Source organism: Cololabis saira, chromosome 4 (assembly GCF_033807715.1).
Source record: "Cololabis saira isolate AMF1-May2022 chromosome 4, fColSai1.1, whole genome shotgun sequence".
Lineage (NCBI taxonomy): Eukaryota > Metazoa > Chordata > Actinopteri > Beloniformes > Belonidae > Cololabis > Cololabis saira.
Genome location: NC_084590.1, coordinates 39,210,685 through 39,229,575, shown reverse-complemented (window position 1 = coordinate 39,229,575; position 18,891 = coordinate 39,210,685). Strand labels below are relative to the sequence as shown.

General features: G+C 39.1%; 1 protein-coding gene across 3 annotated transcripts in view; it reads left to right on the top strand.

Moving 5' to 3' along the window:
* Positions 1-18,891, top strand: part of cadm2b (cell adhesion molecule 2b) — a 195,877-nt gene that overhangs the window by 168,041 nt on the left and 8,945 nt on the right. For all 3 annotated transcript variants that reach the window (XM_061720427.1, XM_061720428.1, XM_061720426.1), the window contains 5 exons: positions 4,417-4,569; positions 5,370-5,507; positions 11,585-11,743; positions 12,018-12,108; positions 12,203-12,381. In XM_061720427.1, the coding sequence (XP_061576411.1) occupies positions 4,417-4,569; positions 5,370-5,507; positions 11,585-11,743; positions 12,018-12,108; positions 12,203-12,381 (720 nt within the window). The remainder of the gene's footprint in view (positions 1-4,416; positions 4,570-5,369; positions 5,508-11,584; positions 11,744-12,017; positions 12,109-12,202; positions 12,382-18,891) is intronic.

Genomic DNA, 18,891 nt, shown 5'->3' with positions numbered 1-18,891 from the left:
CAGAATGTTTTAATGTTTTAATAAGAACAGACAAACCAAAGTGACTAAGCTGTAGGAGACTGGGTTAAGGCCCCGTTTACACGGAGCAAAAACGGAGGCGTTTTCATGCGTTTTGGCCGTTCGTTTACACGAAAACGCAGCTCAAAGCCCCCAAAAACGATAATTTCTGAAAACTCCGGCCAAAGTGGAGATTTTCAAAAACTCAGTTTTCACGTTTGCGTCTAAACAGAGGAAAACGGAGGAAAACGGAGGAAAACGGAGGAAAACGGAGGAAAACAGAGGAAAACGGAGATTTAAGCTTCAGAACGTCACATTATACACCAGAAACTCACCAGCGTCATGTGTGCGACCTGTGTTTACAATTAGTTTGGCCACCGTCAATATTTTCTTGTATTTTACCTATTTTATATTCTAAAGTCACACTTAAAAGTAACTCCACTTCTCTGTCACAACACTCTCGTTCCGTCTTGGACGTAAAGCCTGAATTATGGTTCCGCGTTAAATCGACGCGTAGCCTACGGCGTAGGGTACGCGGCGATTAGCGCCGTACGGTGTGCGTCGCCGCGTACCCTACGCCGTAGGCTCTGCGTTGGTGTAACGCGGAACCATAAATCAGCCTTAACTGGAAGTTACACGTGTCATTTGTTGATGTTTTTTCCAGGATTCTGATTGGCTGGCATGACGTTAACAGTGTTTTCATGCGGGTCCGTGTAAACGAGGATATTTTTGAAAACGTAGAGGGGAAAATATCAGTTTTTGTAAATACCCGGCAACGTGTAAACGGGGCCTAAGTGACATTTTAATCCTGCTTGTCAAGACGATATGAGGTGTTAAAAACGTCATTTAAGGCTGATTACAGCTTCTGGGATAAAATACAAATGTTTTACAATGAATGCCTACAGAGTTTTAACCAGATAACCAGACGGCCTTTTTCCGTCTTCTCATCCCCTTTACAGAACAGATGAAACTTTTATTAGCATCTCAAAGGTGTTTGTACTTTGAGGAACAGTTTGTCTGTTTCTTGTTTTTTTCTGCTAAGGGCCGCATGAGCTAGAGCGACATAGGCCAGGGGAAGTGGAGTGGGTCATCTTGTTCGCAGCTTTGATCCTCCTTTGCCAGTACTTCCTCATCTTTTGAGTTCCTGTGTGATGTTTGCTTAGACCTCACCACCTCTCCCGTGCATCAATTCACCGAAAGGCTTTGCTGTTTACTGCAGCAGCCTTTGGGCATTTCCAGGCTCTGTAGTGAGGATGCTTAACTACAAAGAACATACGGCAGGTTTGTTTCAGGATGCTGCTCGCTACAGTAAGACTATCAAATGTTTGTATTAAGCCCCTTAGCACATAATAAGCTGGCTGCCTGATGGCACTGCTTGTTATTAAATTTTAATTCTCTCCTGAAGATTGTTTTTTATTTACACAGCTCTTTATTCTTCAAGAACAAAAAGTCTTCAATAACAAACTTCTTACAAGCATTGCTCTTTGTTTTTTCACCCCCCCCCAAACTCCTTTTAGCATGTGTGATTAAACGATAATGATCATCAAATGATACTGCGTAAATGAAGATGAGGAACAGCACTGCTGATAATGACCTATGTCCGTGTAAAGCCTAATAACCATTTCAGCCAATCTAACTTAATAGTGTATCACATGTCGGGTGTGTATGTTTTTTGGCTAAAATTAAATGCCACTCCTCATTTAGTACAACACCACTTTACATTGACCGCAATGATTAAATCCTAATCAGCACCTACTCCCGCTGCATTTTGTCAGATTTCCCTGTTTAGTGCAATTCAATAGGGTTCTAATTTCTTTAGATGGAAGAAGGTCCTTGGAGAGGGAGCCAGCCAGGCCTGAAGGGACTGAGGATTAAGAATGTGTAATTTATTCAAATCACTTGTACCGTAGAAGCCGGTAATTCTAAATTTAAAGCTGTATAAGAGATGACAGGTATGAGATGACCTTATTCAGCTAAGATATGTGTTTTCATAGGTTTATAAGGGGTGCAGTCACGTCCCAGTTCACTGTGGTGGGGGTGCCCGGTTAAGGAGAGCTCGCACAACAAGCTTTTATTTTAGGATTTGTATATTTGTATATTGCATAACAATCTGCATCATAGACTGAAAATATATAATAAAAGATGTGACATTTCTTTGCATTATTGCATTCTTTGTAACTTTATGTTTTAAGAACATTTGTTTAAATTTATCTGTAAAAAGAAAAGTGTGAAAGGTAAGGGTGAGTATATTACAGACAACCAAAGTTGATAATGTCTGATTAACTTGATCTATTTTCTTTTTCGAAGAAATTAATGAGACCAGATGCGAATTAACCTCCATTTGAATAACCTTTACTAGCAAGATATCTTGTTTTATTGTGATGAAAGCCAATGTAAAGTCCATAGACAGAGCTATAAATTTGAGCTTGTCTATGACGTTTAAACTTCTGTTCAAATAACCACATTTGATAACTTCAGTAAACAAAGCCTATCTTATGAAAATTGAGAAAAAAAGTTGTAAAGTACAAAAAAAAAGTAATTTAATATTTTCAAATAGGCTGTTATAGCGTAGAAGCCGGTAATTCTAAATTTAAAGCTGTATAAGAGATGACAGGTATGAGATGACCTTATTCAGCTAAGATATGTGTTTTCATAGGTTTATAAGGGGTGCAGTCACGTCCCAGTTCACCGTGGTGGCGGTGCCCGGTTAAGGAGAGCTCGCACAACAAGCTTTTATTTTAGGATTTGTTGTCACTCTTAGTGATCTACGTGTATTGGTGTGTAGTTCTGCAGTTGTGTTTAGGTCGTCCGCATTGTTTTTCACCACATTAATTTTCAGTAAACTCAAGTGGGATGGTTAGAAGTGTGATAGTGTGACAGTTTATTTCCCAGTGCTCCACTGATGTTCACATCATTCCAGAAATGTGCAAAGTTTCACTCATTATGGTGCTTTTACCAAAGAAACCTCCTCCCAAGGGACCCTGTATTATCTTGTGGGCTTGACTTCTGTTCCTTATGCTTGAGAGAAAATCATAATTAAAAACACCATACCCAGTCTTTAGATGGCAAATTGTACACTTGCTGGTTGCTGGTTACATGTAAAAAGAATAAATAAATCACATCACAGAGGATGATGTAGCATTGATTCCTCTCATTTGTATCTCTTTATAGGGCAATCAATAAAATAAATGCAGTTTTCAAATTTCAACTCTACAGGCCTATTTGAAAATATTAAATTACTTGTTTTTTGTACTTTATAACTTTTTTTCTCAATTTTCATAAGATAGGCTTTGTTTACTGAAGTTATCAAATGTGGTTATTTGAACAGAAGTTTAAACGTCATAGACAAGCTCAAATGTATAGCTCTGTCTATGGACTTTACATTGGCTTTCATCACAATAAAACAAGATGTCTTCCTAGTAAAGGTTTTTCAAATGGAGGTTAATTCGCATCTGGTCTCATTAATTTCTTTGAAAAAGAAAATAGATCAAGTTAATCAGACATTATCAACTTTGGTTGTCTGTAATATACTCACCCTTACCTTTCACACTTTTCTTTTTACAGATACATTTAAACAAATGTTCTTAAAACATAAAGTTACAAAGAATGCAATAATGCAAAGAAATGTCACATCTTTTATTATATATTTTCAGTCTATGATGCAGATTGTTATGCAATATGCGGACGCTAAAAAAGTAATTCTATGCAGCTTAAAAGCCCACTGGCTAGAATGTTACATATTGTTCTAATATTGTGGGTCAAACACTTACAGATCCAGATTCTTATGCAGCTTATACTAAAGAAATTGTGTCTCTGGCAAGTCATATGACATGTGATCTCTCTCATATTTTGAAAAACATCAGCTTCCGCCATCAATTATGTATTGCTTGTTATTTATGTGGAAGTCTTGATGTCTGGATGTCTTCATGCAAGACACATTTCCAAACAATTCTTTTTTTATCTTATCCTAAGTGCTTATTAATTAGTCCTTACTGCTTTCCTGTGGGCCCAGGGGTGTAATTGTGAGTCAAAGATGTCACAAGCACAGCATGTTGCAAAATTTATTCAAGTATAAATCAATACTTAGAAGGTAAATCATTACCAAAATAAATACTGTAATGTAGGACTTTAAGCTTTTCCTGCTGCTATGCTCCAGTGCACTCCACTGATGCCGCCTGTACTCGTGCTAACTGTGGATAAGCCTGACAACCAAAAAGACCATTTTTAAAACCATCGGCCACTGTCTGCATTTGCAGTATTTCACAACTGCTGTGTTTGTAACAAGTGAGCGCACAAACGCATCCAACCTTGTTCTGGTGAAGGTCACGCTGGGAATCTTTACGCTGGCAACTTGCTCTTTAATGAGCTTCATCTTTTTCCTGTGCTGTCTGCGTCTGTTTGTGCTCTTCTTCCTTATAGCGCTGAGGGATAACAGAATCGAGCTGCTGCAAGCATCGTCGCAGGAGCTCACGATCAGAATCAGTGACGTGGGCCTGTCAGATGAAGGCCAGTACACCTGCTCACTCTTCACCATGCCTGTAAAGACCACCAAGGCCTTCCTCACTGTTCTGGGTGAGTACATGCTTTTAGGGAAACCAACAAGCCAGTTACTTTTGATCAACTCTTCACATTCTGACAGCAGAAATACCTGCATATATCGAATTTTAATATTATGTATTGGCATTGAAAACTACAGTTTTCGCTGGTGAAGGAAAACAGATAGCAGCCACAAACAAGTAGTGCATCTATATCTCATTAACTGCCAAACAAAAGACCCTTATAAAAGGATCGTTACACACATGTGTAAGATAAATGTGGTAAAAGATTCAAAAACTGAGCAAAACAAAACAAAAAAAAAAACCATCTTGTAAGTGTTAATTCATTTAAACTTGCGTCTCAGTAGGATTTCCCTGACGAGGCAGACGAGCAAGAAGTTGAATGAAATATTGATGAAAAGAAAGAGTCGATATACCTTTTCCATTCTTAATTGTGTGAGGGATCCATCATGTTTCAGTAATTCCTTTGCTGTCCTCATTGTTGTGATAGCTCTGCATTTTTGTCTGCCATGCGTCTTCCCCTGAAAAACAATCTTAAAATAAATTATACAGTAAATAATATATTTGATGGTGTTTGGAGAAAATATGGATGTATGAATATAAATTGCTGCCAATTATCAAATAACTTCTCGGCCGTCTACAGGAATGCAACGCAAAACTATACTAGATTATTACTCAACAATAATCTCTTTTGTCATCTCTCTCTCTCTCTCTCTCTCTCTCTCTCTCTCTCTATATATATATATATATATATATATATATATATATATATATATATATATATATATATACTGTATGTTCATCCTTGCACCACAGGAGTGCCTGGGCGACCAAAGATCACAGGATTTTCCAAGCCAGCCATGGAGGGGGATGAAGTCACCCTGACATGCACCACGTCAGGCAGCAAACCTGCTGCCGCCATCCGGTGGTTCCGAAATGACAAAGAGGTCCAAGGTAAGAACGGACTTAACAGAGCATTGTATCCTCTGTCACAGTTTGTACCCTCTGGGAGACATCCTTCCTGTCATTCAGCTGTTGCGCTTCTTGGCTGGTATTCATGCATTATTCCGCTGGCCTTGGTACGACTGCTGCCAAAAGTTGCTGCACCAATCACTGCAGCTAAAGCAAAGGACCTAAATCACTTATGTCTCATGCGTTCTAACTCTAAAGTTAAGCCTAATTTATGCCTTATAGAATACGATAATATTGTCCACAATTGGTTGATCAGTAAAGGAGCTGTACGTAAGAGCAATAATAAAACGAATCATAAAATGACCCTGATAAACCCCTGATAAAAATCATGTTCATTTCAAATACTTATGTCACTGACAACAGCACTCAAGCCAGGATATTCCAGTTTAAAAAGAGAGTTGCAGCCCTCAACTGATGTTTATGTTGTCATTTTTTGTTTTGGCCTGAAGCTCCACCCTCCACCTATCTCCCAATCACCAAGTCAGTATTGTTTCTGAAGCTCCACCCTCCACCTATCTCCCAATCACCAAGTCAGTATTGTTTCTGAAGCTCCACCCTCCACCTATCTCCCAATCACCAAGTCAGTATTGTTTCTGAAGCTCCACCCTCCACCTATCTCCCAATCACCAAGTCAGTATTGTTTCTGAAGCTCCACCCTCCACCTATCTCCCAATCACCAAGTCAGTATTGTTTCTGAAGCTCCACCCTCCACCTATCTCCCAATCACCAAGTCAGTATTGTTTCTGAAGCTCCACCCTCCACCTATCTCCCAATCACCAAGTCAGTATTGTTTCTGAAGCTCCACCCTCCACCTATCTCCCAATCACCAAGTCAGTATTGTTTCGGCATCCGGGTTGCCAGCTCGGCTCTAATTATCGCAGCCATGGCAGCCTACGTTCCTGCTGCATTCTGCAGCCTACCTGGCAACCTCTGGTCGGGGGGAGGAGGGGGAGGGTACACGCCGCTCAACAATATTTTGAAAGTGACTGCAGTACCAGTTTTGGACATTTCTTACAGACGGCTCCTTTAACATTTAGTAAAGAGTTAGAAAAATCAAATATTTGAAATTTGAGGACTGAGCTCTGTCCGCTAAGCTTGTCATGGTGGAAAATCTATATGAGGACAGTTGAGAACATGAACTCAAAACATTCAACAACTGTGAATGCAACAGTGAATGCATCATTCAGGGTGGAAACAACTCAGAAAGGCTAGAAAACTTGTTCCACAAAGACAGAATAAAGCACCGACAGAAACACTGCATTAGGCAGCAGATGGTGCTCTGCATAGTTTGCTTACCAGAATTCAGTAGCAGTTTCCTGTGTTTACACAGCATGCTACACAAGCTTGCATCCCTCTTTAAAAATGTCTGAATATCTGTACTTTTTAACTTTATAACGGATTTGATTAAAATCTTCTTTTTGCTTTTAAATAGACAAACACATTGAAAAATACCACATGCATGTTTTTGGGGGGTTTTCCAGCTTGATGGCATCAATGTGTGATGCATGGAGCTCTTAAATGTGATGGAGCCTGCTGCAGAGACCCATTGTGACAGTTGCTCTTTATTGAAGATTTGTACCAGAGAGCTTTTTCTTGGTGGTTCCGTCTGTGTCTGGCCAACATGGCACGATGATTGATAGGTGAGGGGCTGGGTTATGAAGTTTTCTTGTTGAAATTACATACACGTAGCTTCCTGAAAGGCCATCAGAGAGCTGGCACGCGGCATCACAGCCAGATTCGCCGTCCATCTCAAGAGTCACTGAAATAATCTTCTTTTATGCTTTTAGATGAGTTCAAAAGCCCTTGTTCTTAGCAGATATAGACGTGTCTCCATATGTTATGTATCTGATGTAAGAAATGACATGTGAATGAGTGCTGGAACTCCAAGTCTGCCACTGTCTTGTGTTTTGTTTTTAGAGCTTTTATGAGTTTTACTTGCCTATAGTCGGTTTTATTACACTGCTTAGGCAAACAGACCTGTGTGATGTGTCTCCAGTTCAAAGAAGGATAAAGAACACTGCAGATACTAGAGGGCCTGACTTAAAAACTTCATTTCCATGTCAATGTGTCAAAAAACGGAGAACGTCAATCAGTGCTGCAGATCCACACCTTTTGTAGGTGCAGTTAAAAGCTTCCTTTAACAAGTTTGTGCTGGGAGCAGCATGTTTTGTCATCGGTTCTTCTGCAGAAGATCATTCCTGCTAGTGTCTGCTGTCAATCAAATGTATCCCCACTGGGGGACCAGTCTACAAAGCTCCAAGACGACAGCAGGTATATTATATTTATTTCATGCTCTGATGATTTGTTTTCCGATAATTTATATTAGAGGCACGCAGCATTACCAGCCTCGAAATGCAACTGTCGTCTGCAGTCGCGTAATTTGTTTGCAGAGGATACAACAATACAAATTACTTCTGTTACCGAATTACTGAAGGGTTGCATATTCACAATACTGTTATTTCATCTTCTTCTTTTTCCCACATTCATAGAAGCGTCTAACATTTGCAAGCATCGAATGAAAAATATGAGCGGCATGAAAAGTGGCAACCTTTCCTGATTGGTGCAGAAACATAGACAAAGTGGCTCGTTAATGCAGTTTCGTGTTCATCTGTCATCTGTTCTACTCCACATAAACCTTTTTCTAAATGTGTGCTTCTTATTCAGTGACGTGATAACAACATGTGCTTCCCTCACCAAAGCACGTGTAAAAAACAGGCTTTGATGACCTGCAGTAAATATTTTATGAAGTGTTTGAAACAAATACAGATTTATGAAGATGTTTGCCATCGTCTTTTAAGTATTTGTAAATTGAAGTATTATAAGAAGAATGTCATTGAAGTAGCTGCAGACTAAGTGATGTTTTCACTTCAACCCAACGGGATTGCCAGAATATATTTCGTAAATACTTTAATTTTCATGCAACATGCAAATCTGTGGCGGCCTCGTCTTCTATTTATCTTGCGAGCTTGAATTCACCTTGACAGCTCCAAGCTGTGTGTTTGTACTGGACCAATCAGCATTTGAAGCCAGCAGCAGCGGGTTACGTTAGATCCTTAAAGCATCACTTATGTCAGAACTGAGGAGGATTTCTACATTTAAATGAGGGCGGTGGGGGTGGTGTTATCAGGAGGGAACGTGTTCACTCTTCTTTCAAAATCTTCAGCGAGAGTTTCATTTTAGCAGGAGGTTAATTGATCAAATTTGGTTGTTTCTAGCCAGTTATGGCTGGAAAACAGACAGATGGCTCGTCCCGTCACCTGAAAGTGTCTTTTTAAAGCTCGTGCCCTTTCTGAATTTTCCAACGACTTCCCAGCTGCTTGCGTGTAACAAGCCATCTGGCATTTCAGGTTAATGCTGAAAATAATTTAAAATAATATAGCAATAGTTGCATATTTTTGTTATAAAAAAAATGTTTTACAATGTTCAGCGTAGTCAGCTATTATATTGCAGAAATAAAATATGACTAACTTGTGATCGAAGACCACCAGATGTCAAATCATACAATAACACAGAATATTGTTTGTACCGCATGTTATTGCAAATTATACCATTAATATAGCCTTTTTACTTACATGACTGTAACACAAAATATTACTCATGGATTCCCCTGATGATGCTTTCATGAAATAAGCATGTGATTAAAGTTTAATAGATTGATTTCTTTAGCTCTGCAACTTGACCCAAATATCATAAAACGATTAATCTGAGGGTAAACCGACATATAAATATGCAAATATTCCCTGAGTATTGTTACTAATATAACCCAAGAATATATTTACAAGAGCTCACTAGATCTCTGTCAATAAAGATGCCGAGTTGGTGATTACAGGAATGCCCCAACTTGCCTGAATGAAAGACTGCTGCCCTCCTGGGGCGCGGGTTCAAAGCAGATGCACCTGGGCGCATTCCCATTCCTCGGGAAGCTGGCGCGTCGTGCTCTCTGGCGATGCCAGCAGCCGCCTTGAAACAGACTGACAGCTTCTCTGTTGCAGCTCCAATGCTGCTCCAGGCACCCTGACAAATGACAGGAAAAGCGGGATCCATTTGTGCTTAATGCCACAGAAACGCTTCCTATTCCCTCTCTGTTCGCCCGGGTAAAAATCAAAGCGTTTAGCTCGCAAATACAAGGCCAATAACTTCTCCCATTTGCTTTCACTGATAGCAATGAAATGTGTTGTTTGATGGCGTTTGTGTGCTTGTGTCAACAGACACCATAATTAATATAAACCGGATCCTGAGTTCCTGGAGCTCTTTCAAATATAACTCACATTTAACATCAGACTAATTGGTAAGTTCATCTTCCTTGTCTGGTCTTCTTTTAAAAGAAAATTAGGATCACTTAAATAGATTTATTCTCCTCTTCTTGAGAGTTTTAATCAGGGAACCAACATGAACTTTAATACGTAAAGAACAGCTTCATGTCCAAAAATAGTTATAACACCTCCAGCAGTTAAAAGATACAAATGTCACAGACGCTAAAGAGAAATATAGAAACCATATCATCTAAGTGCAACAAACATTTCAGCTCCAAGAAAAAAAGAAAAAAAAATTACAACATTGTTGCAAAGCAGATAGTAAAAGATCTCTAAAAGGTGTGTAAATAGTGGAGTTTCTGTGAGCTGACGGTAATTTAAAGCTCATTTCACATGTCTGAACCATGAAAAGGAGAAAGTGGTTTTGTGCAGTTCTGAATACACCCATTTTGTATCATTTTAATCATTTTAGTAGTCGCTCCAGAGGTGTGATTGAAAAAAAGGCGAAAATATGTGAATGTAATTTACAATGGTACTATATATAAACATGAAGAAAATATGGCATTTTTCATGAACAATGACAAGTAGAGCACTTAGTTATCCTCCTGCACACGACAACAATCATAAAGCATGAAGGGAGTTGAACAAATGCTGCAGAATAACCTGTATGAGGATGTTGATATGAGTGAACTACTGTAGGACTGAGTGTTGTATGTTATATATGCATCTGTTTGCTTCAGAGGGTGTGAAGTCATATAGGCATATATTTATTTACATGAGATTGCATTTTGTGAGAGATAGTCCAAGAAGGAGACGGTGTGAGGATGGAGTGTGAGCAGGATGTAAAAGGGTGGAGGTGAGAAGGATAACATCCACATGAAAATGGCCAAATATTGAGCTTTTTTTCTTTAAGAAAGAAAGAAAGAAAGAAAGAAAGAAAGAAAGAAAGAAAGAAAGAAAGAAAGAAAGAAAGAAAGAAAGAAAGAAAGAAAGAAAGAAAGAATAGTGGTGTCACAGCAGCACAAACGCATAAAGAACTCTTCAAGATGAGATGCATTTAGGATTAATTAACCTCTGGAGACCCAAGCTTTAGTTTTACTTGAATGTTAGATTCCTTTTATCTATATAGGGTCAGGAGGAACTAATAAATCTAATGCCGGTATTAACTATAGCATTTATTTACCGTATATTTTATATTTAATATATAAAGTACCAGTCCGAAATTTGGTCGCCTCTACCAACACTATGATGTCCACGTATGTGGACGCCAGGTCCGAGGAGGTTCAGGCATCGTTAAGGAAAAACAAACACAAACCCGAGTCTGGAACTGTTAACAATGATTATTTTGATGTGAACTAAAGAGAAAGGAGAAGTGTAGCAACTATGGAAATCCCCCCCACTCTGCTGGAGGAGAGTGTGCCTGTTTGTTTGAGTGGGATGTTTGAGAGGTGGTCCTGGAGGAGCAAACACACCCAACCAACCGAGTCAACACTCACATTGCTCTCCCTTCACTATTCACTCTAGTATGACTTGACTTTCAAAGGCCAAAGATTCCCTCCCTCAGAGGAGATGCAGGGGAAATAACAACAACACTAAAGCTCTCTTTGTCAGAAAAGCAACTTCCCCACATCATATTTCTCATTTCTCCCTTTTATTCACCACATGTACAAGGGGGATTTTTTTTTTCTTCCTCTGCTTCGTTTTTCTAAATAAGTGTTACAAAAAACACTGCTCAAAGACCAGAGCCGCTTCCCCAAAAAATCTCATTAATGCACAAGTGCATTCCACTTTTCTGACACTCTGCAGGTACTATGGAGATCAATGCAACAGGAAAGTCATTTACAGTCAGGAGTAGCCTCCAATTCCAGGTGGACAAACGGGACGATGGTGTTGCCTACACCTGCAGCGTTGAGCACGTGTCTCTGTCCAACCCCTACATGACAACAGAGGTCCTGGAGGTCCACTGTGAGTACAGTCCCTCCCCACAAAGCTGGATCAGCATTGAGAAGCAATTCAAGGATTGAGATTACATTTGTGTCTGCAGGTTTAGTTTTTGCATTTGTTCTGGATTAGTGTAGGATTAGTTTGCAGGTGAGGGATTAGTACCAAAGCAGAACAGGGATATGGGCTTCAGCTAAAATCTGCCCAAAGGGTAAAGAGCTGGCAACTGTTGTACTTTTATCCTCTAACACACAGGATCGTTATAACATTAGATTTTTTTTTTTCTATTTCTTTGCAGATGCTCCCCACGTGGAGATCACACATTCGCTCATCATTCCACAGGAAGGACAGTATTTCAAACTGGAGTGTGTGTCCATAGGCAACCCAATGTAAGGGAAACCTTGTTAATTTACATGTATGAAGTCTGTTAGTTACAATGAAAACACCAACGATAAAAAGAAAAACGTGTGCGTTCTCTTCCAGACCTGAACCGGTGCTGTGGTTGAAAGACGGAGGAGACCTTCCAGACATCGAGCGTATGATTGTGGAGGGCCGGGAGCTTACCATAACCATGCTAAACAAAACAGACAACGGCACATACCGCTGCGAGGCCAGCAACCACGTGGGAACCAGCTTTGCAGAATACGTGCTGTTTGTATATGGTGGGTACTTCATTAAAGGTTGTTTTTTTTGTTTTACCTGCTGCGTATGCTCAGCTTTGTTGCTGGTTCATCACTTTGCTGCTCGCTCTGGTGTGACCCACAAATGTTTATTACACAAAAGTCGTTAAAGGCATTATATATCAGCTGGTACTTGTTATAATTACTAGGATAAAGAAACATTCTCTCAATTTAAAAATATGATTACAAAGAAACATACTTTCCTCAAACATGAAATAGATTTCAAAGATGATCACATCTTCCCTGAATTTTTCCATCTGTAATATAAACCTTACATACATACAGAGCCGGATTAAATAAATGGACTACACTAGGCAGACTGTGATTTTTGGGCCCCCCTCCATCGATGTTATTTATGAATTGAAATCTTAAACTTACCAAAGTTACTAATAAAAGTTCATTCACATTTTACATAGCATAGTCATAGTCAAGTTGGTTCTCAGTATTCCAAAATAAGTCATGTGTTGTATATTAAACAGTCTATCAGACTATTTTTTGATTTTTATTATTTATACGTTATTACACCGCTCTATTAAATGCTATTAAATTATCCTTATCTTATCGATTGCGAGTATCATTGTTAAGGTATTAGTACCAGTAAATCACCAATAGGTGTCAGCATTGCTATGTAAACTGAGTAAAATAAGATAAATGTTTTAAGCTATTGCATTTTGCAGAAAATCTTAATTAAATGTGTTGATTAAATTGAATAGTTAAATAAGAAGTCAAATCTACAAAGACCAATAAAATTTGCAGTAAGACAAAGTGTGCTGTAGTATGTATGTCTGTATGTTTATGTGTATGTATGTGTATGCGTATGTATGCGTATATATATGTATGTATACTAGATATAGTAATAATGCACATATATATATATATATGCCTTAGGTTTTTACCGGCATGGTATCAACCATTAATATGTGTGCAGACAAAATTTTTTTTTTTTTTTTTTTTTTTTTCTTTGTCCCTCTGTCTGGGCCCCTCCCCTGTCAATCGGGCCCTAGGCACATGCCTAGTTTGCCTTTGCATTAATCCGGCTCTGCATACATACACTGCAAACCATGTAATTCAGTATAGCGCAAACAATGATGCATTAAAGAAAATAAATCACTGAAGTTAACTTAAGGATATCTGAATCAAAACGTTTTTTTTAAATAATGCTCATTAACGGTTTTAATTGGTCACGGTCTACATACAGTATAACAGCATATAGTGACAGGCAGATAAATCCAGAGATATATTAAAGACCAAACAATGTGCCAGGACTTATTTTTACACTTATTATCATATATGAACCGCAGCTCTATAATTGTGAGTGCCAGTGAGACTTTGGACGTGGAAGAGTTGGACAGAAAACACAGTGAAATACGTGATTATTTCACTTCTCCGAAAAGCTTAATCTCTGTTTGCGGAAGGACTGTGAGGTACAGTAATGTGGCAACAGCACAAACCTGACTCATGCCACAGACGATGCTGGTCAACGGAGAAGACAAAAGGTCCTTTAAGACGGAGACAGATTTCAATAATTATGCCCTCTGGCAAGCATTATCCAGGTGCAGAGGGAGCAGTTTATAAGACAATAAATTGTGTTTTCATTGCTTTCAAGCTGCCCGGAGCTGTACTGTTTCAGTTACTTTACTGCACATTGATTCGACATCTAAAATATAGCGGGGAAATGTCACTTTGCACGGTTAATAAAAATGACAAAATTCCAACAGTAAATAATTTAACTAAACAATTGTTTAAAAAAAAAAAAGAAACAAACTGTACGGGCTATTTATTAAGCTGTATGTGTCAGTGTTGCCTGACTTAAGCAGAAGTCCCTCAAATAAATGTCATAAGACAGCAGCCAGCTGCTCTCCGCTGGTGAAGCCGCTAATACGGGAGGCATTGCTGCGATAATTGGAAAAAATGGGAAACAAGCTAGTTTGAAAAAGGGAGAAGTGTGTGTCCCCTAACAAGTGGATAATATTTTAACTAAAAGAACTAGATTTCATGCCTAAATTATACCCAACAAGACTGAAAACAACAAATGCGTAAAGTATATCAGTAATAGTGCCACAAAGGATAGAAATGGTTAAAAGCCATCTCTTTTATTCTTTCAGCCTTCAAATGTGGAATATTTTTGGGTTGTTTTTTTTTTCACACCCTCACCTAGCAATATGGAAATACAGATCCCTACCCAGCATGCAAAGGAAGTATTAAAAAGATAGGGAGTGCTTTAATGTGAGGGCTCGTGGCTAAGATTGTAGAGACTTGCTACTGAGAATGCGTTGGATTATTGAGAGGTCTGAATATGTGTGCCTCTGGCAACTTAAGGAGGTAAACTGTGTCTTTTACACTTATGTTTATGGATCAGTGTTGGTTTCGACAGCTTGAGTTTTTAGACTTGGTTCACACAAACACTTTTTCACAACTGAGGGACTTTGATGCTTCCTGTCGTTTGATGAGAGATTTCTTTGACCAACTTAAGTATGTAAGTGTATGTGAAAGAGTGTCAGTGTTGTTAATATTAGGCTTTGTTTAAATTAAAAATACACAATGATTATAATTAAAAGAAGAAGAATCAATTGTATCGCACATCATTGTAGTAACCTTTTGCTCGGTTACAAGAGTGGTTTGTCCACTAATTTCAAGGTGGTGGTTTGTTCCTTCACATTACAGATTTGTACAGGAAATCCTTCCTGCTCTGCTCTCTAAACTGACTACAAAACACACTCTCTACTGCAAAAAAATGTAATTTCTCTTCAGGGATTAATAAAGTATTATAAAACTGATGTAATGGACTGGCAGGCCGCCCAGGGTGCACCCTGCCTCTTGCCCACCGACAGCTACGATACTTGGCTACAGCCCCTGTCACCCAGAACAGCACTAAAGCGGTGTAGAAAAATGCATGATTTAAACTGAAAAGCATTGACAAGCACTTTAAAAGCTTCAATTAAATGGTAAAAAGGCGCTTTATAAAATTCATGTTTATAGTTTAGTACAGATGATTTGAACTCACAATCTAAGGTTGCAATTTCAGAAAGCTTTAATTCTGCAATTCCAGTTAAAAGCTTTATTTTAAGGGAATAAAATATTCCCAATGGCGATCTCTTAAATCTATTTTAAAATAGCAAACTGGTCCTGTGCCAGTATAGAAGCTTTTTTGTGTCATATTGATAAATTACCAGAACAAATGAAAAATTTTCATATTACGAAATAATGGAAATTCGTATTTGTTATACTTATCTTTTAATTGAAGCGATTATTAATTGCATCAACCTGACACAAAAAAGCCTGCATATGCCAGTTTACCTCACAACATATCAAAAGATGAGAATGTAGCTTCATGTGAGTTAATGGGGAAAAAAAGAGCATATTGAATTTTGTCGAATTTGGATTCCTCCCTGCAGCACAGATAAGTTAATCCTAAGTCAGTGGACGTGTTGGGAGAATAAAGACAACGTGTTTCAGCAAATGGCTCATTCAGGCATTTATCCAATATGGCCAGGAATAAATATAAAACAAAGAAACAAGAACACAACAACTCAACATGTTTGTTTCAATTTTTGCCAATTAAACCGTGCTGCACAAGAGTGCGGCTTGTCTGGGGGAGACTTATCACAGCACAGAGGAGTTATTCAACTCACCAGCACTTACTTTATGCATGCCAGCCTTTTTGTGCTATTTGAAAGACAGAGGCTTTGGGGAGAGAAAGCCTTTCTTTGGGAAAAGTGAAGGAAAAGAAGAGATGACACATTCGTCCTTTCAGCTTGTGTTATCTCAGTGTCCTCTTTTAGCATGCTCAGTGAATAGAGGTAGACGGCAATGTCAGGCTAGTCTATATCATTCTGTCATATCTCGCTACCATGTGCTGGTTCAATGCTCCATTCGTCACATTTCACAGCCAAGACTCAGCCTAAGATTTTTCTATTACTTCAAATCAAAAAGAAACTTGTTGAATTTACGGAGGCCGTGAGATTTATATGTGCCTAGAAGCTGTTTCTCACACTTTATGAGATTAGCTGAGGAAATAATAAAACTTATAAACCTCAGCAGCCCTCTCACACTAAATACGAAGGTCCCGGTTTCTATGAAAAATGAAAAATTTAGTCAAGCAGGCTAAAAAAAAAAAAAAAGTGTGTGAGAAAGTCTCATTTCCACTGATGATGATACTCATTCTTCAGACATACATTGTGTCTGGCTGAATACTTGCCAGGTCGTTTTGGATCTCCTCAGCCTCTAAGTCTAATTTGCTAATGACAGGAGAAGCCATAAATGTCATCTCTCTGCCACAATTTATCACCGTCTGAAATGATCCTCTTTAATACACTCTAATAGATACAGCGAGGAAGTACTGCATATAAGAAAAGTAGTAACAGATACTAGTTTAGCTGAAAGCAGTAGGCAGAAGGTCACATCCATCCGTGAAGTCGTAGCTCCACTGCTTTCCTGCTAACCTCACATTTCCCTGTCATTGATTGTACATTTGCACCTCAACAAGCATGACACCTTTCCCATTTTCTCTGCGTGTGGGCTCGTTTGCCAACCCGATCATCAATGCTTCCAAAATGTAACTGATGTAGAAAAATAATAACAAATCTTATATGCACAATGTGCTCCAAAGATATTGCTCGAATGATTTCTTCATTTAGTTGTCTCAGCTTTGAAGCCACTGTATGCAATCGTCTGTGGATGTATTTTATTTATTTCAGTTTTGCTTGGATTCGCTGAGGTGAAATACAAGAATTAACCTGCGCCAGTCATGCACAGGCATTGATTTCTGCTGTTTAATTTTCCTGTGAGCTTTCTCGCGTTGAGCTGTCTCCCCGCAGAGAGGTTTGTTTTTGATCTATTGTTCCTATTTTAATCTAGCAGACGTCATCACCTTACTGCTTCCATCTCCAGCTCCCTTGCCTCTCTCTCTCCCTCCATTCTCTCAGCCCTCTAAAGCAGACATTCCCACATCTGTCTCACTGAGTCACAGCTGCGTTCACGGATACACTAGCAGCCTCTCTGTGAGCTTCCCTCCTCCACGCTCCCAATCATGACACTAAACACACACAGCTGATGATTGATGAGCTAACAACCAGGCTTTGAGCTAGAGAATGCCATTGTTTCTCTTGATTAATTCAATGGTCTCTCCTTTTCACTTTCATGTTAGTTGTTTCAGACACAGAAGTGCTTTATTAATGTTTGAATTTGTTCAAACATTGCAATTATCACATATTTCATTTAATATTCATGAACCAAAAATACTTTGCACCATTACAATAAAAAACCACAGACTGTACATGGACTTATGCTGGAATGTTTATCAATGTTTTTCATTATCTTTACTGACCTATTCCATTTGTAAAAGTTGGGAGAGAGGCCAAGTTTAACCGGTGACAGGTGAAGGTGACAGGGTTGGATATAAAAGGAGCATCCGCCACATTCTTATGCCGTTTCTCAATACTCGTTCTTGTGAAACGTCATCATCTGCTGCAAGTTCTGCTCCAGTTCTCAAGATCTGACCAAGAGCAGGAGAAATACCCGGATGTGTTCTCACTCCACCCACTTTTTTGAGCACGCGTCCAGTGGAGGCTTGTGTAGACTTGAGATGGCAAAGTATCCCAGAATGCATTTTGCACCCACAAGCGGAAGTTATAGAAGGAGGAGAGAGGAGTGAATATATAGTTCTAACTTTATATTTGCATAACAGATTGTAAGTTTATCGTCATTATACTTTTATATTTGTGGTAAAGTTATAAAGATAGTCTATTTTCAAATTTCCTCCGACAAATTTGAGTTTATTTTTCTACCAAACTTTATTTATGATGCAGCTGGTATACAAGTGTAAAATCCATTAAAGCTGCAAGCAGCGATGAACGGGCCCTCGCACCCTTGTGCACGTTCAGGCGTGCTGCAGTGGAAGCTTGTATGACTTGATGTAGATTCTTCAGGCCTGGACATTTAGCAGATGACACCACCCACGACTCTCTATGTCAAACCATTCAAAAGTTATGCCAGAAAATAGGAACTATCAAATATTGACCAATCAGAAGAAGGGGCGGGGCTAATGAAGGTCAAGTACTCAATACCGAGTCCGATGACACCACCCACATGTCTTTATCACAACCCGTTCAAAAGTTATGGCAGAAAGTAGGAGCTATGAAATATCGACCAATAAGATGAAGGGGTGGGGCTAATTTACACCAATTATGTTCAAGGACTCAAAACCGAGTCAGATGACACCACCCACAACTCTGTCAAACCATTCAAAAGTTATGCCAGAAAATAGAGACTATCAAATATTGACCAATCAGAAGAAGGGGCGGGGCTAATTCAGGCCAATGAAGGTCAAGTACTCAATACCGAGTCCCATGACACCACCCACGAGTCTTTATGTCAAACCATTCAAAAGTTATGGCAGAGAAAGGTTTTCTAGGGGGCGCTGTTGAGCCGTTAGGCCACGCCCATTAATGCAAACCATGAAATATCAAATTTATCACCAGGCCTGGCTTGCAT